The sequence below is a fragment of the Triplophysa rosa genome, linkage group LG5 (assembly GCF_024868665.1).
Source record: "Triplophysa rosa linkage group LG5, Trosa_1v2, whole genome shotgun sequence".
Classification (NCBI taxonomy): domain Eukaryota; kingdom Metazoa; phylum Chordata; class Actinopteri; order Cypriniformes; family Nemacheilidae; genus Triplophysa; species Triplophysa rosa.
The window spans coordinates 28,818,015-28,844,709 of record NC_079894.1 but is presented as its reverse complement, the minus strand read 5'-3'; the positions used below and the strand labels follow the sequence as shown (position 1 = coordinate 28,844,709).

The 26,695-nt window shown below is 43.2% G+C and overlaps 1 protein-coding gene across 1 annotated transcript in view; it reads left to right on the top strand.

Moving 5' to 3' along the window:
• phlpp1 (PH domain and leucine rich repeat protein phosphatase 1) overlaps window positions 1-26,130 on the top strand; it is a 44,004-nt gene extending 17,874 nt beyond the window's left edge. The window contains exons 2-17 of the mRNA XM_057333918.1: window positions 3,696-3,892; window positions 4,237-4,362; window positions 8,608-8,756; window positions 11,896-12,042; window positions 12,650-12,877; window positions 13,201-13,403; window positions 13,485-13,545; window positions 14,425-14,520; window positions 14,728-14,883; window positions 15,594-15,794; window positions 15,919-16,081; window positions 16,157-16,287; window positions 17,955-18,071; window positions 22,439-22,633; window positions 22,974-23,202; window positions 23,576-26,130. Coding sequence (XP_057189901.1) covers window positions 3,696-3,892; window positions 4,237-4,362; window positions 8,608-8,756; window positions 11,896-12,042; window positions 12,650-12,877; window positions 13,201-13,403; window positions 13,485-13,545; window positions 14,425-14,520; window positions 14,728-14,883; window positions 15,594-15,794; window positions 15,919-16,081; window positions 16,157-16,287; window positions 17,955-18,071; window positions 22,439-22,633; window positions 22,974-23,202; window positions 23,576-24,745 — 3,569 coding nt within the window. The 3' untranslated portion in view covers window positions 24,746-26,130. The remainder of the gene's footprint in view (window positions 1-3,695; window positions 3,893-4,236; window positions 4,363-8,607; window positions 8,757-11,895; window positions 12,043-12,649; window positions 12,878-13,200; window positions 13,404-13,484; window positions 13,546-14,424; window positions 14,521-14,727; window positions 14,884-15,593; window positions 15,795-15,918; window positions 16,082-16,156; window positions 16,288-17,954; window positions 18,072-22,438; window positions 22,634-22,973; window positions 23,203-23,575) is intronic.
• The last annotated feature ends 565 nt before the right edge of the window (window positions 26,131-26,695 follow it).

The window sequence follows — 26,695 nt, the reverse complement described above, 5'->3', positions numbered from 1 at the left end:
AGAAATCCATGTCCGCACACGTCAGCCGCGCACTGCCTTTTTCATTGAGAGCCAGACATTTTTAACTATAACACAATAAAAAATCTAGTTAAATCCTGCCTATGGGTGCGCAATACCTGCGAGTTGTAGATACAAAGCTTTTCATCCAGTGCGCGCTGCCGTTTTGAAGTTTAACAATTCTAAATGTCCATTTCGAGGACAGCATTGCATATTTCACATAGCTTTTTCAAAGCTAATAAATTGAACTGAACGAAAAGAGATGAAAGACACTGTATGAAAGACACTGAAACTGAAAGGCTATTTTTTATATCAGCTTGGAGGAGAGCAAATGTTGTATGAAGTTTTGACAAAAAGAACTGGAAATACACAGATCATAGCCTACATAAATTCAGCGGAAGTTAATAAATGAAGATTATTAATTTAGACGCATATATAGAAAAAAATATATAGAAAAATGTCAAAAGCAGGCTTTAAAGAAAAAGTATACAGGGGACTGTTCCCCATTAGAGCTTTATGTCTAACTAAACGATCGCATCAATATAACAACACTAAACAGCGAGCTCTTGCTTTCTGATAGACAGCCTGTATCTCCACTTGTCACCGTCTGCATAATAGTAATGCCCGTTTCTTGTTAAGCAATGCATACAGTAACGTTGCCGCTGGACGCAAGCAGCCCTTTAGCTTGTGTTTTTAACAACGCATGAAAGTACAGCACAAGACAATGTCTTTAAAATCTGTTAACGAATAAATTATTTTTTACCCTCTGCTCTTGTTGTTTCTTTAATAAATATAAACCAAATTCATTCTCCAAAGGTTTTTTTTTAAATGATATTGACTTTTTTTTATTTTAAAAAGTGAGGGGGCGCAGTGACTGAAGTGGCCGGCCCATGCTCCTAGTGCCCCCTCGTGGCGCCGACTCTGGTCATATATTTAGTCTACTAAAATCTATCTGGTTTAACGAATTTAAATGGTGTAATTAAATGTTCCATATTTCGTAAATCCACGTTACGAATTACAAACTAAATCCATTAAATTCTCCTCAAAGCATGTACATACCTGTCCAAAAGAAAGAGAGCAACCATAGTATCGTATTTCAGACCCTTTGCCTGCCGGAGCGGTCTCCATCATGTAAAAGCTGAACCGATGTTAATTTGAGTTTTTCCTCTTTCATGATCCAGAAGTTTTTTCGTCACTGCTTTTTCAAAAACTGACTTTCATTTTGTAGATTTACATTTACATTTAGTCATTTAGCAGACGCTTTTATCTAAAGCGACTTACAGAGAGTTCAGGGAGCAATAAGCGATATGTCATACAGGAGCAATAATGCAATAGGTGCTAATACCAAGTTACTAGTTTCAACAAAAGTTAGACCACTACCTGTTGAGAGAAAGAGAGAGGGTTAGTTAGTTTTTTTTTCTCATTTGTCAAGTATTCACAGAAGAGATGGGTTTTAAGTAGTTTTTCGAATGTTGTGAGAGAAGTGGTTGACCAGAACGAGTTAGGAAGAATGTTCCACCAGGAGGATGGAAGGATTTACTTGTGGTCGGTTCCACAGGAAAGTTTGATTGTTGCTGATTGTCCGCCATTCTCCCTACATTGACACAGCCGACGTGAGCGCGCTGATGACGTATGATGTCTGCGTGAACAGGGTGCGCAGTAGTATGCAAAATACGTTGGCTGAAAATGTACACATGACCAGTCACAGCGTTCGGCCAGAACGTTTTGATTGGGCGAATGTTTTTTGGTCCTACGCCTTTCACAGACGACATATAATTATAAAAATATTTGACCACTATACTTCTTGATTGCTACCAAGATGTAAAGAGATTTCCAACCAACATGACAAAAAATGTTTCTGGACAGGATCACCCACCCTGCCTTTAACACTACAAACACTACCGTTCAATGGACAAGGCCAAGATAATAGATACAGTATTAACAAGATGCGCCACCGCGACTTAAGTTTATGTGAAGTTATCTTTATGTTGTGTTGTGAACATGATAAAAGTGTCCTTAATACTGTACACAATAACATCATCATAAGAACGTATTAAGACGAGCCCTTTTGTTTTGCTTTAATACTATAAACAATCAAATATATACTTTTTCATTCATTCATGGTTTCAGTGCCGCATTAAGTTGAACGCATCTATTCCTAAAGACGCTGATTAGCTTGTTCAGGTGTTTTATATCAGAGTTGGGGCTAAACTCGGCAGTTGAGAACCACTGGTAGAGGTTCGCCTTTAACTGTAGTAATTGGATAAGTTTTAGCAAATACTGTAGTATACTGTAATATTTACTGCGGTAAGATTTAAAAACACTAGTGTCTTGTAATTTTAGCAACGTTTACTGTAGTAACTACTAAATATTTTTTTTAGTTGGAACTAATTCAATCAATGTGCGACAAATTCCATTTATAGCAATGCTTGTACATTAAAATGTTAGGCTTACTTTAAATGTGACTCAAACGGCCAGTAGGTGGCAGCAATTTTTTTGTGTCAGTGAATCATTCAACCAACTGGTTCTAAACAGCTGATTCGTTCAAGAACGAAGCAAGTGTCTTGATGAATGACTCACTGAATCATTATCTCGTCCGACTCGTTCAAAACACAGATTCATTTAGGAGAGAAATGCAGCAAAGCGTCTTTTTGGATAAACATTAGCTTTCAGTGAGTGGAAAAATGTCTCTCTCGGCATCTTCTCTGTTCAGTGAGCGGCAGAAGCAGCACATTCATGACCAAACCGCAGCTAACTTGTGAGTGACGTTTACAAACATTGTTATTGACTGGACATATGAACATAAACATTCGTCTGTAATTATTATTTTATGTCTGACAACAGAAACATTAAATATAACATATAAATGAATATAAACGACAACGGCTTTATTGGGCATTCAGTTAGTATTAAAAAACAGCACGTTCCCAGAGTAAACGCAAGTACAGCGTGATGACGTCACGAACATGCTAATTACCACGACGGGTAACGATCGATTTTGACAGATTTTTTACGAGCCTGTCCGTCAAAGTAACGGACAATTAAAAAGTCTAGGTCAACCTCTGCTCGGGAGATTGGCTCGAAAAAATCACCACCATTTCTGTCTGTAACGGAAGTGCAAGTTGTTTCTACTGTAAGAAAAACATTTCACAGCATGATCCTCTAGCAGGGATGGAAATAAAGAGTTCAAACCCAGCCTGACACAATCAGATTAACAAATCAAATAGATGTCAAGTAAGTTCCTGTGTGAAAACGTGATGCTTCGTTCTTCTGAAGAGCTTGTTTTCTTCCGACTGTTCTTTTATATCATGACGCAGTCCTTGCTTTTCAATGAGGGCTGTGTTACATTTTTAACCTCGGGCCGGCTGTAAAGTGGGCTACAGCGCTCCGTGCGGCGTACCGTGGGGTCTTGACCCACATTCTGCTGCTGCTTCTTTTGGGTCAGATCTCTCGTTCCTTTTTTTATAGGTTTTTTATTGACTTCCATTGTATGAACACACTTCTCAAAATATCTTCTTTTGTGCTCCTTTTACAGGTTTTGAACAACATGAGGGTGAATATTTTTGGGAAACTGTCCCTTTAAATGACAACACTTGATGAATTGGTTTCAAGTCGTCTCCGATATGTTTTCCTCTAAATCAGTGGAGTGTGGTTGTTTATCTGGTATTTGTGACTGAAATGCTTTGTATGTTTTGCAGGGAAACCTCACGGCATCGAGAGCTCCGAGCGCGTCCAGCTCTCTGGGATCTATAACGTACGGAAAGGAAAACTGCAGCTGCCCGTGAACCGCTGGAGTCGGCGGCAGGTCATTTTATGTGGCACTTGTCTGATGGTGTCTTCGATAAAAGCCAGCCATACGGGAAAGATGCACATCTTACCACTGATTGGAGGAAAGGTACTGCCATCACTCCTGAGCAGAAATCGTCTTATAATAACAATTTTATCAAGAAAAGCACATTTCCCTGCGTTGCTTAATTGCACGTCTCCAACCAAATAATTGATGATATGTTTTAAAATTCAATTCATTTTTAACACAAAATTGTATTTCGAGTAGTTATTGTACAGCTCCCAGCAATGTGATTTCTTTTTATTTTACACAATCGAAAAGAGTTGAAACTCAAATAAATATTTCCTTTGCATCATTTATATCATTACTCGGGTAAGTAGTGTGGTCTCCATCACCCTGTTGGGGGTTATATTTTGAATGATTTCTTTTTGTTTGCGTGCTGTTGTCTGTAGGTCGAGGAGGTAAAGAAACACAGCCACTGTTTGGCCTTCAGCTCGGCAGGACCTCAGAGTCAGACCTACTACATCAGCTTTGACAACTTTACCGAACATCTGCGCTGGCATCGGCAAGCTGCGAAGGTGTGTACCGCCTTGAGCTCTACCAAAGGGCTTCCCAACTACACGGGTATAATCTCTCTCAATTGCCACGTGGACATATGGGAAACAAGGGATTTGTTCTCTTTTTGCAAGTTGTCATTGTATGTATGAAATAGAAGTTGAATACCAAAAATTCTTTACGGTAAAACAAGGAAACCATGGTCACTGCTAGTCATTAATTGGACTAGACTGTTGTTTCATTTACCGCGAATGCCAAGAGTATTGTAGTGAGTAGTGAGATTCAATGAATTCAGCGAACCCCAATAAATCTTTCAAAAAGATATCTCGCATAAACTCTAGTGCAGTGGTCGCCAACCCATCGATCTTTGAGACGTTACTTGTCGATCCCCGAAAGTAGGCTAATAGGAGAATGGAGAGACAAATATATTGTGCCTGATCAATGTCCAGTTTTGCAAGCGCATCTCTGTTTCTCTTCATTCAGTGGTTGTATGTTTTTAAGTTCCGCATTAATCTTTTCACGGCTGTATAAATAATGATTCCCTGGCCTGCGTGAGTTTTTAATGCGACCGTTATCATTAATCACATTTCATTGTGATGCGCGACTGCGCGTGATCGCTCTTCAGTGTTTCTAATGTCGGTGGTCAGTGATCAAACGCAAAATGAGACTCGCGCATGCACTGGCGTAACTGTCATTTGGAGGTCACTATACTGTTGCGGTGCATTAGGCTTAAAAACAGTTTATTCATATGACATAAAAATGTCACTTGTTCGTTGGCGTTTTTGTGCTTTTACACTGGATGCGCAAGCAAGCGCCGCGGTTTCATACTGTCCGCGTATCTGGAGTCGCGGCTCTCTGTCTTCAGCGAATGTAACTTACGAGTGTGAGCAACGGGATATGGTGAGAAAGCGTCGCATTTTAATGTTGAGTCGGTCTATTCACAAAGTTGTAATAGTGAATGATCCGCGGGTCTGTCAGTGATGGTAAACTGCACCAGTACTATCTCATGCGGGAGATGACATCTGCTGATATCCTATTTATGTTTTCAATTAGCCTAATATGATAGCCCATTCCATACCTTTAGCTATTTTGTGAAACAGATACTTATTACCAAGACATTATTAGACGGGTAAAAGTAAATAGATAAATGATTTAAAATAAATAATTAACGTTGTTGTTATTATTAGGGCCTATTTATAACATTTCCATCTATATGATGTATTTACTTAATAAAAGTAAACTAAATAAATGCATCATAAAGAACAAATCTTTATACAGTAAATACCTAAATAATTAGGGTCTTGTTAAACTTATTCTAAACCTCGTTTTAATGTCAAGCTGTCATGTATGAATTAAAGTCCTTGAACTGGTGTTTGTATTGGTGTTTTTCACCTCATTATGGCACACTGAAAGTGGCAACTCTACATGTTACATGAGTTTGCTTAGTTGCATCTGAAAAGTGGAACAAAGAATTTCAGATCATTCAAATAGACCCACAATTATAGACTAAATAAAAGGCCTCAAGCAGGAGTTTCAATCTGGGCTGTTTTTATTTTCAACTTTTTGAATGGTAGATCTTGCCTTTCAACAATTCTGACGTCGGGGATCTTAGGCTCAAAAAGGTTGGTGACCACTGCTCTAGTGCATTTCTTCAAGCATGTTACATACATGGTTCAACTTTTAATGCACAAACTAACTCGCTTCGGTACAGGTTGCTTTTGGCTTATGTTTCGTTTCACGTTATGCACCAGCTCGTGTTAGCGGATCATTTAACGTTGCGTATAAAAACGCAGTTGCGCCTCAAGTTTGTTGTGTTTTTTGCAGATCATTTTAATCTGCACCTAGTTGCTTTTTAAATAGCCAACGGAATTCGTGCTACCCTATTTGTTGACAATTTCATCATTTTCTATGACAACTTCAGGTTATTTTCACTTTGGTTACCGCATCCAGTCATGTCTTCCTCCTCGTGTCGAGTTTTCTTTGCAAAGTGTTATATGAAATGGACTTGGAATTTTGATGCTAAAAGCTGCGCGTTGGCTGGCTGATGTCGAGTTTATTTCTGATGGCTGATTGGCTATTAGATTAACCCATATTGAGTAAAAATGTCAAGAGCTTATCATCTTTATCGACATCATTTCAGTATGATATTGTTTATCGGCCCAGCCCTAGTCCCGACCCCCAGTCCATGTAGACTAGCAGGTTTTCATACTCGTGTGAACTGGCTGCCTGAACAGCATCTGTAGGTGTCATCCCTGTACTATGGTACAATCATGGTATCAGAGGATAATACTTTGATACGCTGATGAGACAGTCATTTCTCTACTGGCCGGTGTTTCCAACCAATGCAGTCAAGCTCCTGCAAATGATCCAGAATGCAGCAACACGTCTGGTCTTTTATCAGCCTATAAGAACCCATGTAACACCCATCATGATTTCACTTCATTGGCTGCCAGTTGCTGCACGCATTAAGTTCAAATCGCTGACACTGGCCTTCAGAACGGTAACAGAAAAACCACCTCTTTACCTTAACTCACCACAGCAGGTCTACATCACCTCCTGTCATCTTCGGTCTGCAAATGAGCTACGCATGGTTGTTCCATCACAACGAGGCACCAGATCGCTTGCAAAAAACTCATTTGGTTCCATTGTGGTGATATGAACTGCCAACAGAAACAACATGAAACGACACAAAACATACCTGTTTCGCATTTATCTGACTAACCAACGACGGTCTATGTTTTATGTCTTTAATGTGTCTAATGTTGTTCATTGTCTACCTTGCTTGCTTCAGCTTTAATCCTCCTAGTAACATGGTCTTGTAAACTATCAGTACTGTTCAGGGCTCGACAGTGCGAGCATTTCACTCACATTTGCGACTAAAAATAAATGCGTGCAAATCGAAAAATGTATTTAGGAGCACGTGTGCAAATGCGCATTTCACCTGGTCAGAGGGTCTACAAAAAAGACGATGCATAGTTCGGTAATAATCTGAAACGAAACGCAATTTCTCAGCGTATTAGCCACAAGTACAGTAGTAGTGCCCGCGTGATTTCCATGTGATTTAAACCGCTGACATGTGCATGTCTCTCTGTGTGAATGAGTTCAACTGAATTGACCTGAACCTTCATTGAAGCTATCGTCAACAAACACATACTGGTCAAAAATAAAAGGTTAGTTAACGTGACCAAATTATGACACTTTAGCAGCTAGGAATTTCACTAAAGCTTATGAATGAATACTATAGTACACTAACTTACGTTTTCATGTGGGCAAATATATGACTAGTGTATGAACAGAAAACAAGGTATTCAGAAGAATGGAATTTTGGGAGAAAATAACGCTGGCCAAAGTACAGTAAAATCAATCATTGTTCTTGTATTTTTTTATGAAGGAAAAACATGATTTGGTACATTTTCACTGCACCCCTAAAGTCTACATCATTCTACATCAACCACTTTGAGATTTGATCTGCTTTCTTAGGAAGTAGCTGCCTGTGTAGACGGCGTGTACACAGCCCAAACCGCTTGTGTGACACATTACAGTGAGAGACTGCTGACCTTCTCTCAGTAGGTTGAACTTTGCCCATTGTGCTGTGTTTTTTTTCCATACCATGATGTGAGACTATTTTAAATTCAGACGCGCTGCAAATGGTTTGAGGAAACTGAGAATAAGGGTTTGAAAAGGGCACATTTTCACTGCTGTAAGTCACAAGCGTGTTTTACATGGTCTCTGTTTTTTACTTGAAAATGCAAGTTATTACGCAGGGCATTTTGCGCTGAAAACTACACAACTTCATTCCATAACATGTAAGGTATGCCAAAGCCCTAGTTGGGAGTCCTACTTTGAGCATACTTTACTATGAAGGCACCGTCCCAAACAAGCGCAAGTAGGCCAAACCCGGCCAGCCTATTTTACACAGTCTTTCCCAGAGACAACCTTGGGCTGTGAGAGCAGCGCGGCCCACCGGGACCCTCAGATTAGAACCACCAGATAGGAGGGAGGAAAGACATTTGAGCCCACAGCGTATTTCAGACTGCTGTTTTACATGTACCGTTTTTGACGAAATAGCGCTGGTGGTTAATCGACTGGAACCCTTCACCCTGAAGTGTTGACATGCTTGATAGTCATGCTGCTTTGTTTGTGCGTACTGTAATAATCAATCAGACTTAACGTTCTCAGGCCCAAGCCACATCTGAAGACAAGGGCAGCATCCCAACAAATGAACTGAATTAATGACCTCTCTCTCTGTCTGTCTGTCTGTCTGTCAGATGGTGTCGCAACGGATAAGTTCAGTGGATCTGTCTTGCTGTAGTCTGGAGAAACTGCCGCCCAACCTTCTGTACAGTCAAGATCTGACACATCTCAACCTAAAACACAACTTCCTTCCTGCTGACCAAACACTACTGCAGCTCCAGAGGTCAGCTTGTGTGTGTGTGTGTGTGTGTGTGCGTGCGTGCGTGCGTGCGCGTGCGCGTGCGCGTGCGCGTGTGTGTGTGTGTGTGTGTTACATTTACCACACATATCCTCCAGGACCTGATGTATAAACCCATGCGCACAAATTGGGATTTATAAACAAACTGAGCGTAAATATGTGCACACCCTACACAGTGTTTCTCCTAGGTTTACGGCTTTGGGGGGGGTGTGGTCTCTATATTTTTTTGCGGCGGAGGTCCAGACAATGCTTTTTTTAATAAATAATATTTAATCAATCAATCTAATGTTTTATCAGGCCAATTATTTTATATTCTGATATATTCCACAGTAAGGCCTGGTAACTGAGAGAATGTGTTGTATAGGCGCTGGTGCTGAAGCGAAGTCCTAGTGGTCTATTTGAATATTTAAAAAACTATTGACAACAAATGTATCAACTGAAATGAATTTATCATGAGAAGTTCTTACAAAGTTACTAACAAGTAGCCTTTCCATGCCATTCATACTACTGATTCTAAATAATCTTTCTGATTAAAACATGATTCATTATGAAATGCTCTTAACATGCAGGTTTTTTAACCTTTTAATATCATTAATGCTAAATGTAGATACAAGACGTTATGGCTTATAATCTGTCACAAACAGTAAACTGATTGACAGCTAAAAACAGTTTTGTTTACTTAAGCATTACAGTAAAAGTGTCCATTTATTGACCTGCTCTTGGTGTCTGCAGGTCTATATGCGACGTGTCTTTGGCGGGAGAAGCAGCACTCATGGAGCGGAAAGGGTTCAAATGAAGCGCGTTTGGCCCTAAATAAAGATATATCGGCAAAATAATCAACATAACTTTCCCTGAGTGCGCGTGATGTGTGCAGCTCAGTTATGTAGATGTGCTGCTCAATTTAGATTACAGAAATAGTCCAGTGTTTTAATGGTTTATTATGTCTCGCGGTCCGGATGGAAGGAAGGATAAGCTGGGTGAAAACCTGTCATCCGGTGGTAACTGGGCTGTTGCTTGTCAGGGGCAGGGCATGCGTCTTTTCTGGTGCAGGAGAGCGAATGTTGCCATTTTCACCACCCTGGGAGCGTTTAAAATGTATTTTATTAAATTAGGCCAAATATTTTCAAGTGCATTGTCGCTGGGGGCCTGGGAGGTGCCCGAGATTGCCGACGGTGGGATGTGTGCAAGGTGATGGGGGCGGAGTCGTCGTTCGGAGGAGCAGAGTGGAGGCGTGTTGAAGGCTCCGACGGGCGGGTGGTAGGATGGGACGTGTATGCGCCTGTATGGTGATACGGATAAGTCTATTGGGATGTGGTTGGTATCGAGGACAGGTATAGGACATGGGTCTATAGTGGGGAAGGTGGACCTTGGGGAGGATGCTTTTTGGAGTGGCGCTAGTAGTAAAAATGAAACGTTGACCCAAGGGGCGGTGGGAGGGCGGTGGAGGGCGGGTGTCGTTTGGGGGGAGTGGCGGTTGGAGGTGCGGAGGTTTGTTGGAGGTGCTGTGCGGAGTTTGGAGGTCGTGAGCGGTTGGAGGTGCGGAGGTGCGGTTGAGTGCGGGAGTTCTGTTGAGGTGCCGGGTTGGAGGCGAGGTGCGGATGAGGATGCGGTTGGAGAGGCGGTGAGGGCGGGGAGGGCGGTTTGGAGGGGCGGGAGGTGCGGTTGAGGGCGGGGGTGCGGTTGGAGCGGGAGTCGGTTGAGGGGAGAGTGCGGTTGGAGGGGCTGGAGTGCGGTTGGAGGTGCGGGATGGTGCTTTGAGGTGGCGGGAGGTGGCGTGGAGGGCGGGAGGTGCGGTTGGAGGGGCGGAGTGCGGTTGGGGTGCCGGTTGGAGGGGGAAGGTGCGGTTGAGGTCGAGGGGTTTCTGTTGGAGGTGCGGTTGGAGGGCGGAGGTTCTGTTGGAGGTGCGGTGGAAGTGCGGTTTTGAGGTGGGGAGTGCGGTTGGAGGTGCGGGAGGTTGCTGTGGGGTAAGGGAGGTGCGGTTTGAGGGCGTGGAGGTGGCGGTTTGGAGGGCGGGAGTGCGGTTGGAGAGGGCGGTTGGAGGGCGGGGTGCGGTTGGAGGGCGGGAGTGCGGTTGGAGGAGCGGAGGTGCAGTGTCGGGAGGGGCGGGGTGCAGTGTTGGGGATAGGTGCGTGTCGGGAGGCATGTGTTGGAGGGCGGGAGGTTCGGGTTGGAGGGGCGGTGAGGTTGTTTGGGGAGTGCGGTTTGGAGGTGCGGGAGGTATGGGAGTGCGGTTTGAGGTGCGGGAGGTGCTTTGGATGGTCGGTTGGAGCGCGGGAGGTGCGGTTGGAGGTTGGGGTAGGGGGTTTTGAGTCGGATGTTGGAGGTGCGGGAGTGCGGTTGGAGGTGCGGGAGGGCGGTTGGGAGGGCGGAGTGCGTTGGAGGGCGGGGAGGTGCGGTTGGAGGGCGGGGAGGTCGGTTGGAGGGGCGGGGAGGTGCGGTTGGAGGGGGCGGGGAGGTTGCGTTGGAGGGCGGGAGGTGCGGTTTGGGTGCGGGAGGTGGCGGTTGGAGTGTGCGGAGGTTTGTTGGGGTGCGGTTGGAGGGGCGGAGTGCGGTGGAGGTTCGGTTGTGAGGTTCGGTTGTAGGTGCGGGAGGTGCGGTTGGAGGTGCGGGAGGTTCTGTTGGAGGTGCGGGAGGTGCGGTTGGAGGGGCGGGAGGTGCGGTTGGAGGGGCGGGAGGTGCGGTTGGAGGGGCGGGGCGGTGTTCCCCCCAATGGTAGGCAATGGTAGGGGAAACACTGCTACAGACACACAGTGTTTGCGCCCCTTGTCATTTAAATCCAGGTAGTTACAGTATATACGTTGAGCCTCAGATCATTCGTAGCTTTGCATCGTAACTGTTACTGTAACACCGAACCCTACTGGAACATTTTATAAACATTATATCAGACATCCTACTCTCTGGATATCAACATAAACCCATATGTTCCTAATTCCATTAGCCAATCATACACATCAGAGCATTTGTAGATTTGCTGCGTTTAACATTTACATAAAAGCATACAGTAAGTAGGATACATCACAGAAATAGCAAAAATAACAGAAAGTAACTTTTCCTCATGGTGTGCCACCTCTTTTATTTTTGCCCGGTCTTCACTTTCACTCCTGCTTCCTCTTTCCTCCGGCAGGTTTTCCCGCTTGCGGAGTCTCAATCTCTCGAATAACCAGTTGGGAAGTTTCCCTCTGCACATCTGCTCCATCAGCACACTGACGGAGGTCAATCTCAGCTGCAACCAACTGACCTCCATCCATCCCGATGTGGGCACCATGACCAAGTGAGTGTCAGCACATCACTGCAGCTACAGATGTATTGGTGACACTTTACTTAAAGCATATATGTATAATGCATTATAAAAGTAGTTTAAATGTATCAATTATGCCTTGTTATGCACCTTATTATGCATAGTAATGTCTCATGAATAGTTGTAACTACAGTTGATACATTATAACACTTATCAATTCATAGTTACACTTTGCATTTTTATTTTGATTATAATTCTTTAAAACAACATTTAATGTATTACAACACACATTATGAACAATTATAATGCGTCATGCCCTTTAATAAACCTTTATAATGCGTTATACATAAAGTCCTATTTAGGCACCGGTCTCCTCTATTGTGTGCGCAATAACATTTCGTCATATTTGCCCTTAAATGGATGTCTGCTGCCTAAGTAGTGCACTTATTACAAAATCACTTATTGCAGAGATTATCCACACTGTTCAAGGTAACATGAGGGTTTTTCCCAGAGAACCATTACGTAAAGCATGTAGCAATGATACCAAGACCTCTTAAATGTCAAAAGTTTCATTCAAAAATGTCATTCTTCACGTTCTTGCGGTACTAGTGTTAAAGTGTTTCCTCCCTGTGTGTGTCAGTCTACAGACGTTTGTATTGGACGGGAATCTGCTGTCGAGTCTTCCGGCTGAGCTGGGCTCTCTGCAGAGACTGGCATATCTGGGTCTGTCCTTCAATGAGTTCACACGGGTGCCATCGGTACTGGAGCGCCTCCCTGCGGTCGAGAGACTCTGTATGGCAGGAAATAAACTGACGGTGCTGACGCTACAGACGTTCCGCCTGCTGACACTAAAACACGTCGACCTCCGGTGAGCAGAGAATACGCCTTCGTAATCTGATCAAAGAACTGAAATTAGGCAAAACAACTCGCTTGTACAAGTACAGTTTCGCAGGTTAAGAAAAGCATGTTGTTGGATGTTCAAGACTTCTTATCAGATCATGCATTCAACATTGGTACGCTTCACAAAAAATGGATGTAATTGGAGATATATTGATGTCTGAGAACAGGTCATAAATCCGCTGTAGAAAAGAATGACGTTTGAAGGATTTTTCGGTGTGACGTTGAAGTGTTGCTGTCCAGTACAGTTTGATGTGAGATTGTGCCGTTTCACGCATCTTTCTGTCTCATCAGTCTGAATCACATCTCCAGCGTGATTCCCGACGAGCCGGAGTTTCTGCGTCACGTGACGCAGTTGGACGTGCGCGATAACCGTCTGAGTGAGCTGGACGCGTCCCTCTTCCCTCGTCTGGAGGTTCTGCACTGTCAGAGGAATCGCATCGCACATTTGCGTCTGCGCGGCTGCATGCTCAAAGCACTCTACGCCTCCAACAACGGTACCGCGTGCACCATTGTTTCTCACATTATCCTTCAATGTCGACGGGGTTGGCTGATATTTGATTTGATCTTTTCCGCAGAGCTGGAAGTGTTAGACGTAAGTCCTGTGGCTTCCAACCTCACGTACATGGACATCTCCAGGTGGGTTTGAGTTTTAAAACCAGTTGACTTTGACTTCTCTCGTGCTTACATTTTCTCAAAAGTACAAGTTGAAACTCTACTTCTTTAATCTAACTTTTGTCCGTATTACAAAGTGTGCATTTCCGTCAACCCTGGACACGTGTTGGCTGTTTTTCCTTCACTGTCCTCTCAACTCACAATCAACACAGTATACGAAAAAGAAAATGTAATCAAATTCTTTAAACGTGAAATTAGGAAATCTGACATGATTGAAGCTGTATGTAAGTACAGGTCAAAAGGTCATGAGAAACTTTCCACGGTACATATGCGACCCTGGACCACAAAACCAGTCATAAGGGTCCATTTTGTGAAATTGAGATTTATACATTACCTGAAAGCTTTCCATAAATGCACGATTTGGTAGGATAGGAAACATTTTGGCCGAGACGCGTAGCTTTTTGAAAATCTGGAATCTGCGGGTGCAAAACATGTAAATATTGAGAAAATGGCCTTCAAAGTCGTCCATCGGAGGCGCTGTAGCAGGCCGTTGCTAAGAAGAAGCAGGTTTGTTTTGACGCTCTCTATTGGCTTACCACTGTAATGAGGTTGTGGAGAGCAGATGAACCCGAAAGCAGAAGTTCTAAGCTGTACATAGAGACCAAACTTGAGTGGGTAATTCTCAAAGAGCGGGCAGCAGCGAGTGAAGTTTTGTTCGCCATTTTTAATGCATCCACTCACAAAATCGACAGCCCTACTGTAAACACGTCTTTTCATGGTGATAACCGAGTATATGCGACACGTCTGTGCCATCCATGCAGTGTTTAAAGAGTCTAGTCACTGCCGCACATGCTGTACATCATGTTGTGAGTGATGAATGATGCCATGCTTCTGTCGTCAAAGGAACTGCATGAAGTCTCTTCCTGATTGGTTGAGTGAAAGCAAGAAGCTGGAAGTTCTAGACGTCAGCCACAACCACATCACTGAACTTCCCTCATGGTGAGTGTCTCTGTGTAATACGACAGCATTATGTATGTTAGATGAACTGCCGACAGCCACACGTGTTAGCTCTTTTTGATGAAATGTTAGCGGAAGAAGACCTTTTGCTGTCTTCATAAGGACAGTGGAGATTTTTAGATGAAACACTGGTCCTTGGTGATTCATAAAAGTCCAAAAAGCAGATGTACAGCAGTCTGTCTCTCTCAGGTTGTTTTGCAGTGGCAGTTTGAGGAAGATCTTGGCGGGTCACAATCAGTTGAAGCGTTTGCCGGAGAGAATGGAGCGCCCTCTGGTGGAGGTGCTGGATGTGCAGCACAATCAACTGACCGAGCTGCCCTGTAATCTCTTTCTCAAATCAGAGAGGTAAACACAAGTGTCATCAAGTGCTCAGTAATCCAACTAGAACATGCCTGGGCCACGGTCGTACCTAAAATGATTCAGCACTATAAAGAATTATTTTCAATGTGACAGTTTAATCATTAAGATTCTCATGATCTTAAAGCTTCCAGGCATTTTACTATTTCTTTCTATTATTATATCCAATTATTTGTTATGGTCCTTTGTGTGAGATGCTTATACATATATTGAAATTGTAATATAATGCATTTGTTTTGTAATCCGACAAAATTGTATTGTAGTACAACAGACACTTCTAGGTTCTAGGTTATTTTAGTTTATTCAAATGAAAACGTCTCTGTTTGTTGCCTAACAATATTGGCAAAACTTCAGGCAAGTTTAAGGCACCAACATTATAATAACAAACAAAAACTAAAATCATAAATTCATTCATATTAATACATGACATTAATCTTATGTAGCAACATAAAACAGCATACAACAAAATGCTATAAATGGAACTAAAATGGACATCAAAATCTTAAAATAAAAGCTCATTTAAAATCGTAATAAAACTACAAAATAAAACTATAATAACTCTGGTTCACATTCTCGTACATAATCTCCCTAGACATAAGCTAAACAATAATTACAGGAAAATAACCTTGTTTTTATTAGTCCGGTTCTGCGTCATTTACAGCGATTCACAGATTTGCAATACCGTTTTTTGACCTCAGTTTAAGGTGCCTGAATGCATCGGCCAATAAGCTGGAGAATCTCCCTCCCTCCAGCCTATCAGAGGAGAGCAACAGTATCTTACAAGAGCTGTATCTGACCAAGAACCACCTGACGGACAAGTGTGTACCTCAACTGACCGGTCACACGCACCTGAGGATACTGCATATGGCCTACAATCACCTACAGACCTTTCCAGCCAGGTGAACGCACGCACGTTTAGGCCTTTACTGTATCGATATAAAACTAATGCTAACCCAGCAGTGACAGATTACACACTCATTAAAAGCTCATTTTGGACGCCTTGATTTGTGCATATTTGTGCAGTAAAATGGCCAAGCTGGAGGAGCTGGAGGAGGTGGACCTGAGCGGGAACAGACTGAAGGCCGTACCCACCACCATCCTGAACTGCAGACGCATGCACACGCTGGGGGCTCACTCCAACTGCATCGAGGTCTTTCCTGAGGTCATGCAGCTGATGGAGATGAAGGTCAGAAGCAGCACACGCTCATATTGAGTTTAGTTTTAACTCTTGTCTTAATGGCGGTTGTGTTTTTGTGTGTAGTGTGTGGATCTGAGCTGCAATGAGTTGAGTGAGATTACCTTACCAGAAAATCTGCCTCCTAAACTTCAAGAGCTGGACCTTACGGGCAACCCGCGCTTGAATCTGGACCACAAGAGCCTTGAACAACTCAAGTAAGTGTTTCATACATATTTGTGCACAGGCTCCAAAAACACTTTTGCCGGTCAGAAATGAATCGAGTGTAAATTTATTTCGTTCATCGAGTACTGATTGGATCGTTAAGACAAAATGGAGTCAAGTTTGCAATCTGTCAGTCACTGGAGCCCCGCCCTCGCGCCATTCCTCGTGACCAGAAGTGAAGAGAGGTCGTTTCGAGGGGGGAGGAGGTTAACGGTTTTGATTAAAGATTACAAGTGCAAATGAATTTTTAAAAAATAATGTGCACGGATAAATCATTTATTATGATTTATTTGAAATGGCATTTTTAATTTCATGCCGACTGTAAAGGGTTCACCCAAAAAATGAACATTCTGTCATCGTTTACACACCCTCAGATTGTTTCAAACCCGTATAAATTGATTGTTCTGCTAAACACAAAGGAAGATATTTGGAAGAATGTCAGTAACTAAACAGATCGCTTCCCCCATTTACTGCCATAGTAGGGAAAATAAATACTATGGGAGTCAGTGGGGGATGAGATCTGTTTGGTTACTGACATTCTTCCAAATATCTTCCTTTGTGTTCCGCAGAACAATTGATTTATACGGGTTTGGAAAAACTCCAGGATGAGTAAATGATGACAGAATGTTCATTTTTGGGTGAACTTTCCCTTTAAGGACTGCGATTAAATTCCAAATAAAGTGCCTTTCTTGTAAAACAGTAAATTCGGAAATTCATGGAAAACATTAGAAATACTATCGTGACTAAACAGCTTACGCATACTGGTGGATTAACCATTACGGAAAAATAAAAAAGGATTTTCTTAATCACAAATACTGCAGCTTTGAGACCGCTTTTTTAATGTTATGATATGTTGTCTTTGACCATTAACTTTTGTTATTACAATAATATATATGCCTCAATGATGTATAACAACCGCTTATCATGTGGTGCAACCAATGATATCAATAATTGTATTAAATAAAATATATCTAAAGTGAATGGTATTTTCAAAACATTTATATCCGTTTTATGCGATTTTCAGGAAAAATAAGTTTGTTAATTTAAGAAGACTAAATTGATGAGATGATTACTTGGCAAAACCCAAAGAAATAATACTTTCTTTCTCTAAACACTTTAAATACTAAAGATTTGTAAAATGTTTAGCATGTCAAGGAAATGAATTAATTTTAAGATGCATCACGGGTCGCACCACATGACATTTTTTAAGGCCATGGCAACAAAAGGTGCCATAAACTCTCAAATCACTTCATTTAAAATTTTCATCCGCATTTATGTGTACACCACATTCTTAATGTTTGAATAACTGCAATAGATATTATTATTTATTTGTATTTTAAAATTCGCACGACGAAAATCCTTACACGTCATTGACCCATATTAAGTTTTGTCACTGTGACGGTAGTTTTGTAGTTCCTTGCATTTGACAAAGAGCACAGGTCACAGCGCCACTGACATAAGGCAGACACCTTAAACCAAAGTTCATTTGAAATTCATTTCTATAGTTATTAACAATTTTGCATTGTAATGTTGCTTATAGTGACTGAAGTAAAGAGACTTGAATTTGACTTGTTTTTGTTCATTAAATGTCATATATCGACTGTGCGACTTGTTGGCTATGTGACTCTAATTGTGAGCTTCTAAATATTTCCACCAAAAGTAACATCCGCTGTTTCCGAATCGACCCGCCTTCCTCAACATTCTCAGCCAATGAGACGGCAGGAGGACCAGCCGTCTGGAGTCATGGCTACACTGAAGCGTCAGGCGTCAAAAACAAGTAAGTTGTATTTGAAAACACAGAATTGCCCACTACACCACAATAATGCCCACTATAATAATGTCATGGTAGACTTTCAGAATGTGACATTTCTACCAGAAAAACCGTTGGGGTTTTGAATTGACACGGTTCTGATGTATTTGCACTGTTGGTGGTGTTCTTATTATTTTAAAGCTGTATCGTACACAAATCGATTGTGCAATATTATTAATAGTAGCATTTCCTCCAACTAAAAAGGTGCCAAATCAACCTTTTGTTGGTCACGCATCATTACGCAATACTAATCCGTAAGGTCAGAGTTCACCAAACTTGATGGAGCTTGTGTTTCTGGTCACATGCTTATGAATGGAAGTCAGAGGAACAACACTGTCTTGTGACTGTGGCATAACCCTTTGCACGCATTAAATATGAGACACACAACATGAGTTTTCTTTGCGTTCAGTCACATAAACAATCACATAAATCCATTTTTCGCAAAAATCCAAAATGTCTGATTGAAGTAAGGCAACGCTAATGAGGGGGGAGAAGCATTTTGCAGCAGAAGTCAACAGAAGCTAAGTGTAATTGATTAATATTGTCTTGTTGAGTTTAAACGCAGTGTCATGTGTTGAAGTCGCGTTTGTTGTAGTGCTGGTTTCGCTTGTTATTGTGAGATTTTGAAGGCGTGTCCAATGCCAGGAAGGGTATTTGAACTGTGCTCTCGGCCCAGTCAGTGGGAGAAGCATTTTGCAGCAGAAGTCAACAGAAGCGGGTAAGTGTAATTGATTAATATTGTCTTATTGAGTTTAAACGCAGTGTCGTAGCTTTGTTTACCTCCGCCGTGTCACGTGTTGAAGTCGCGTTTGTTCTAGTGTTTGTTTCGCTTGTTATTGTGAGATTTTGAAGGCGTGTCCTGCTGAATTCAATTGCATGATTAAAACGGGTATTTAAGTGCGATTAACCACCGCGTGCAGCAGTCGCGTTCAGCCCTCATCGTGTGAAGAGCCATCGACTCTACCTGTGCGACTCCACCGAGCAAGGACACTGAGACCGACAAGGCACTTGAGTATTGCACCTCAGTATTAACTTTTTGCACTTCTGTTTTTTCTCTTCTTGTTATTTGTTATTCCCCGTTTTTGACTATGGGTTTTCAAATCCCTACTGTCACTACAACTCGTAAATCATCGGTATCACGAAGAAGGTCACGCAATGCTAATGCTAATAATCTGCACACTCTTTCATTATCCACAACTACCTCAACTACATTTCCCATTGGTTTATGGAACTGCCAATCTGCTGTAAACAAGCAGATTTCATCACAGATATTGCTAAACACTCTGGTCTTTCTCTTTTAGCACTTACTGAAACCTGGATCAAGACAGAGGACACTGCCACATCGGCTGCCCTCTCCAATAACTACACTTTCTCCCACAGCCCACGCCTATCAGGGAGGGGGGGTAACCGGTCTACTTATCCCTAACGACTGGAAATTCAAACAGCTGGCACCCTCGTGTGACAACATCTCCTTCGAGTCACATGCTGTTACTGTCATCCACCCTGTTAAAACTCATGTTGTGGTCATCTATCGTCCCCCAGGTCAGCTTGGACACTTCTTGGAGGAGTAGGATATGCTTCTGACATCCTTCCCCGAGGATGGTACTCCTCTGGTGGTGACTTCAATATCCACCTTGAAAAACCACAGGCTGTCGACTTCAACAACCTGACTGCATCGTTTGACCTCAAGCGAGTTCCCACTTCAGAAACTCATAAGTCCGGTAATCAACTAGATCTTATCTACACACGCTACTGCTCCACTCATCACTCCCAGGTCACCCCGCTGCACACGTGGGATCATTTCCTCATCACTCTTGATCTCGACCTAACTTCCCCAGACACAACACACGCTTCCCGACTGGTCACATTCCGACGCAACCTACGTACACTCTCTCCCTCCCGCTTATCCTCTGCTGTCTCCACCACGTTCCCCCCCTCTGCACAGCTCTCTCTCTTGGATACCAACAGTGTCACCGACACTCTTTGCTCCACACTTACCTCCTGCTTAGACAGCTTATGCCCCCTTACATCTAGACCAGCCTGTGCATCCCCTTCTGCCCCCTGGTTATCTGATGTTCTCCGTGAGCATCGTGCCACACTCAGGTCTGCTGAGAGAAAGTGGCGCAAGTCTAAAGAACCCGCTGACCTCGGTCTCTGTCAGTCTCTCCTCTCTTCTTTCTCTGCTGATGTGTCCTTAGCGAAAACTCAGTACTACCACGCTAAAATCAACAACTCGCCTGACTATCATACTCTCTTTGAAACCTTCTCTGCTCTTCTTTGCCCGCCTGCCTCCTCACCTTCATCGGACTTAACAGCTGATGACTTTGCATCATTTTTATAAAGAAATTTTTTAAAGTTCTCTGTGCCGCCACCTTTTGAACACGCTCAAACCCCCGACACATGCTCACTCCCCTCTTTCTCTGTCCTATCCGAAGCTGACGTTTCCAAGGTCATTGCTTCTAACCACCTGACTACCTGCACGCTAGATTCAATCCCCACCCATCGGTTGTTCCTGCTCTAAACCCACATTATCAACTCGTCTCTCACCACTGGCACATTTCCCTCAGTCTTCAAAGAGGCCCGTATTACCCCGCTACTGAAGAAACCCACTCTTAATCCTGCACTGTTAGAGAACTACAGACCAGTATCACTTCTCCCCTTCATTGCTAAAACTCTTGAGCGTGTTGTATGTAACCAGCTCTCCTCCTTTCTCACGCAGAACAACCTCCTGTACAGCAACCAGTCAGGTTTCAAGAGTGGTCATTCCACTGAGACTGTGCTGCTCTCTGTCATTGAAGCCCTGAGACTGGCAAGAGCTGCCTCGAACTCATCTGTACTTATGCTACTGGATCTGTCTGCTGCCTTTGACACTGTTAACCACCACATACTCCTGTCGACCCTCAAGGCTATGGGTGTCTCCGGCATGGTGCTACAATGGTTCAGATCTTACCTCACAGGTAGGTCATTTAGAGTATCCTGGAGAGGAGAGGTCTCTGGGTCCCAATATCTCGATACAGGGGTGCCTCAGGGCTCAGTGCTTGGTCCGTTGCTATTTTCTATATACATGACATCCCTAGGCTCTGTCATTCGGAAACATGGCTTTTCCTATCACTGCTATGCGGATGATACACAACTCCACCTGTCATTTCAGCCTGACGATCCGACTGTTTCTGCACGCATTTCAGCATGCCTAGCCGACATTTCGCTCAGGATGAACGACCATCACCTGCAGCTGAACCTTGCAAAAACAGAACTGCTTGTAATCCCGTCCCACCCTAGGATCCATCACAACTTTTCCATTCAACTGGGCTCATCAATCATCACATCTTCCAGAACGGCCAGAAACCTGGGAGTGGTGATCGACGATCAGCTTAACTTCACTGATCAGGTTGCCAGCACCACCCGGTCATGTAGATTCATCTTCTACAACATCAGGAAAATTAGACCTTTCCTATCCGAGCATGCTATGCAAGTCCTAGTCCAGGCTCTTGTTCTGTCCAGACTGGACTATTGCAATGTGCTACTGGCTGAACTTCCTGCTTGCACAACAAAACCTCTGCAGATGATCCAGAATGCAGCAGCAAGAGTGGTCTTCAATGAACCGAAGGGAGCGCACGTAACTCCTCTCTTCATTAAGTTACATTGGCTCCCTATAGTCGCTCACATCAAATTCAAGATTCTGCTCCAGGCCTACAAGACCACCACTGGTTTGGCACCCCCCATCTTCATTCACTAATGCAGAATTATGTACCCGCCAGATCCTTACGCTCTGCAAACGAACGACGTCTTGTGGTGCCATCCCAAAAAGGTAAAAAAATCGTGCTCACAAACCTTCTCTGGATCGGTTCCACATTTGTGGAATGATCTGCCTGCTGCTACAAGATCAGCAGATTCTGTAGCCATCTTTAAGCATCAGCTGAAAACACATCTCTTCCGTCAGCACCTGACCGATCAGTTCTGACTTCTATGTCTTTTCTACTCTATCTATATATTAAAACTTAGCTCTGTAACACTGTAGTAGGCTTTGTGAGACATGTTTTATTGCACTTACGCTTTTTGTTGTCCCAATGTTGACCCAATTGCTTCCTTTGTTTACCCAACTTGTAAGTCGCTTTGGATAAAAGCGTCTGCTAAATGAGTAAATGTAAATGTAATGAATGACATCCAAAAGGACCACCAGTACTGTTAGTATAGAACCTTAAATTGGGTGGTGGTCCAAAAAAATTTGTTAAGCACTGTACCTGTATGTACGATATCATTTTGTGTAGTTGTGTGATGAATTACACCTGTGGTTATTGTCTGTAATTGACAAGTGTGACGTTTGTTTTGCGCAGACTGTGTGTGGCAGCACTGTCTGTCAATAGTTTCTGTGGGAGCAGAGAAGCTCTGTACGGCATGTTTGATGGTGACAGGAATGTGGAGGTGCCGTATTTACTCCAGTGCACCATGAACGACATACTGGCTGAGGAACTACACAGAACCAAGAGTGAAGAAGACTATATGACAAACACCTTCCTGGTCATGCAGAGGTAAGAAAAACTCCAGTCACCTATAGAGAAAACTGTCCACCAGAGGCCAGCACAAATCACACTTTTCATGGCCGTGTCTGAACAAAGCAGCTCAAAAGATGCAATGAATAATCATTGTAATGACTTAATGAGGATCAGAATAATGTCTGAGGCATGGGTGATTTATTTTAAAATGATATAATTGAGCATTTCTGTCTGATGCACCCTGTATGATTTATGCACCCACGGTTTGGTCTACAATAGTAAATATACCAAAAAATAAGCTGTATTGGCATGAAGTGAGTTTGAGGAAATCATACCTTTCTTAGAAATGTCATCCTTTCGTTTCTCTGTGGTACAGGAAGTTAGGTACAGCAGGGCAGAAACTGGGTGGTTCGGCAGCTCTCTGCCACATCCGTCACGACCCTACAGACCCTACGGGATGCTTCACTCTCACCGCTGCTAATGTGGGCAAGTGTCAAGCGGTGCTGTGCCGCGACGGCAAGGCGCTTCCACTGTCACTGCTACACAACATCAGTATCAAAGAGGAATACAACCGCGTGCGCCAGCATAAAGCCATCATTACAGAGGTAACCGAGGGGTTACATGAAAACTTTGTGTTACTCATTGTGCATGACTAATCTGCACACATGATTCTTAAGAAAAAGGTTTGATTACATTTTTATTAGAATTGAACAGCAAATTATTTACTCTGCACTTTGGCATTGTTTCAGGTGGCAGTTCAGTTTTTCTAAAACTTAACGTAGAAATTGCATAAAAAATTTGAGGGGACAAATGATAGATTTGAAAACAAAGAGTAATTATTTGGATATATGAAGATGTTCTTGGACGGTGAACTTAACTTCTTCACATCATGTTTCTCAGTGTGAAGAGGCTTACAGTAAATAAATATGACCTGATGTAATAAATCAGGAATTTGACAAAATTTCTCTGTTCGTACAGGACAACAAAGTGAATGGCGTAACAGACTCCACACGCATCATGGGCTATTCGTTCCTCTTCCCAGCCGTACTGCCTCGGCCGTACGTCAACACGCTTCCATTAACGCCCAGAGATGAGTTTTTCATTCTGGGTAGCAGAGGTCTGTTCGAGGTCATGGACCCCAGCGAGGCCGTGGAGGCTGTACGCAAAGTCCCGGATGCCCTGGCGGCCGCCAAGAAGTTGTGCACGTTAGCACAAGCGTACGGTTGCACGGACAGCCTCAGCGCTGTGGTGGTTCAGCTCAGCGTCGCTGAAGATTGCTGCTGCTGCTGTTGCTGCTCCGCGTCCTCCGAGCCGTCTTCTGGAAGCCTCCATCCACCGCAACAACCCCCTCCCAGCCCCGGTCCAGGCCTGTACCCGCCCTCCTCGGTCAGCGTGCCTCCTTCCTCGTGCAGCGAGATCAGTTCCGAGGTCAGTGCCTCTGAGATGAGCTCCGAAGTGGGATCCACCGCATCCTCGGACGAGCCCGCAATTCTGCTCCAGGAGTCTCACCTTCATCCGCAAACGCACCTGCCGCAGAACCTGCGCTTACCCTGCTGCGCACTTCACCTCGCCCCCAACATCAGCGGCGCCTTCCAGAGGCAGCTCTCCAGCGCCACGTTTTCTAGCGCGCTCTCGGACAACGGTCTGGACAGCGAGGATGAGGAACCCATCGCTGGCGTTTTCTCCAACGGCAGTCGAGTGGAGGTAGAAGCAGACATTCACTCACTGGGCCAACTGCTGCCTTTTCCACCGGCTCCTCCCTGCACCCCAGAAGCCCCAGAGAAAGATTCAGAGCCTGTGACCGAGGTGGCAGAGAACGACAAGGAAGGCACTTTGAAGCAAGGAGACAAAAGCGTAAACCTGGCTGGAACTGAGACGTGGACCAAGACCTTAGGGAAGCGGAGAGGAAACGGCTCAGTTGCGCCGCAGGAAAGGAGCCACAACCTGATTGAGATAGCAGCCGAGGCTCCTTCAAAGAAAGCCGGGGGATATTTTACAGCCCCCGCTCAACCCGACCCCGACGACCAGTTCATCATTCCTCCAGAGCTGGAAGAGGAGGTCAAGGAAATCATGAAGCAACATCAGCAGGACCAAGAGAGTGCGGCCAAAAGTGAGCGACCTGCGGACTACTACGACACACCGCTATGAGACCACGCTCGCTGAACATCTGCCGGGCACTGAAATGACCACTTAAAATGAAACAGTCCCTCCGAAAGTTCTGACATTATGTAATCACCTCTGAACCTGCATGGTGTTATTTCTCCTGTGGAACACAACAGCTCTCGTACATACAACAGTTTACAGTGACCACACCTGTCGATCTCCAAAAAGGCAGAAAACACCAAAAATAGTATCCGAATCTTTTAACACGATAGCTTTGTACGAGAAACAAACTGAATTTCATCGATTGCACCTCTCCCGCAAATGGCATGCGAATGCAGTTGAACACATCTACAGCTATAGTGCGCGGATCTTCGTTTAGGGTCGTGCTGTGGTGTTTCGTCTGGTTTGCAGCTTGACAGATGTGGTTGCTTTGAACGGTTGAAACGGTTTCTTCTGCGTACCACAGAAAGATAATACCCAACGGGTTTGGAAAGTATTTCACGAGGCAACACTCAACACCGGGCAGTATTTGCTGTTCGCTGAGGTCGTTCCGAAAGAGAAATATTCAGCTGTCATCATAACATGTCAGACCCATGACCCCTCTGAACGGTCATGAGACCAGGTCAAGCGGTTCCTGCGAACTCAGCCGATCCCTTTAAGAGACCACACGGAGTGACCTGTGCTCTAGCATGCTTCACCCGTGTTTTAAGAGCCGTTCACTACTGATTACTGACTGTTTATCTTTTATTTACTTTAAACAGATACCTGTGTAATTCAACACGACACTAGTATTGCAATGTTAATTGTCGTTGCCAACGACAAAACATTTTTTTTTAGTTACCATAACTTTGATGTGAGAAAAGCAAGAACAGATTTGAAACTGATTTACAAAAAGAAAATTGTGTTGACGTAAATTGTGTTGTATGGTACACACTAGTAATACCGCGCTTAACTGTTGTAGATGGAGCACTTCAAGTAATACTGTATCTCTTCAGTAAATCAAGGCTTCAGGCCTGTATAAAACTAGAAATTTAGTGGAAATTTGAACGACTAACTCCTAGGAGTTGCTTACTCTTTTATAGTGACTTGGTCACTTTTTACTAATCTTCTCTGCGAGAAATGATTTGTTTTTTCTTTTTTTTTCTCTCTTTCCAATGATTGTAAATAAGAAAACTATTGTATACCAATACTTTTTAAGGGAACTGTGTGTCTACAACAATATGACCCTTTATGCACACATGCCAATGTGACAGAAATGAACAGTGCTCACTGTCTCACACACACCGCTCATCTGCCTCCTCACACCAGCATGACTGTGTCAAGTCCTGTAATGCAAACCAGTTTATCTGTAAGAAATTCTACTCCAATCACACAAAAAGTTCCTGGTTTTGTTATAATAAATTTTAAATTTATGACTATAAAATCTATCTTGTGGTGCTTTCTGTATGAGTGTTTGCAGGACTTAAAAAACGTCAATTCTGTCAAAGATCTGCTAAAGGTTGGCGAGTGAAGATTCTGAAAAAGTGACACTGTTGGACAAATAATTCCTAACATAGCATACTGTATGTGCGGTTTTTCCCACTGTACCCGATCACAAAAACAAAAGTAGTGTTGTCATGTGCACATTTTAGTAATGATAGAATGTGCAGAGTTACATTGACCTGACAAATGTTTTTACATACGATAAATTACTCGCACTTTACCCACCTAATATTTTAAATATATGTATATACAGGTGCTGGTCATATAATTAGAATATCATGAAAAAGTTGATTTATTTCACTAATTCCATTCAAAAAGTGAAACTTGTATATTATATTCATTCATTACACACAGACTGATATATTTCAAATGTTTATTTCTTTTAATTTGATGATTATAACTGACAACTAATGAAAATCCCAAATTCAGTATCTCAGAAAATTAGAATATTACTTAAGACCAATACAAAGAAAGGATTTTTAGAAATCTTGGCCAACTGAAAAGTATGAACAT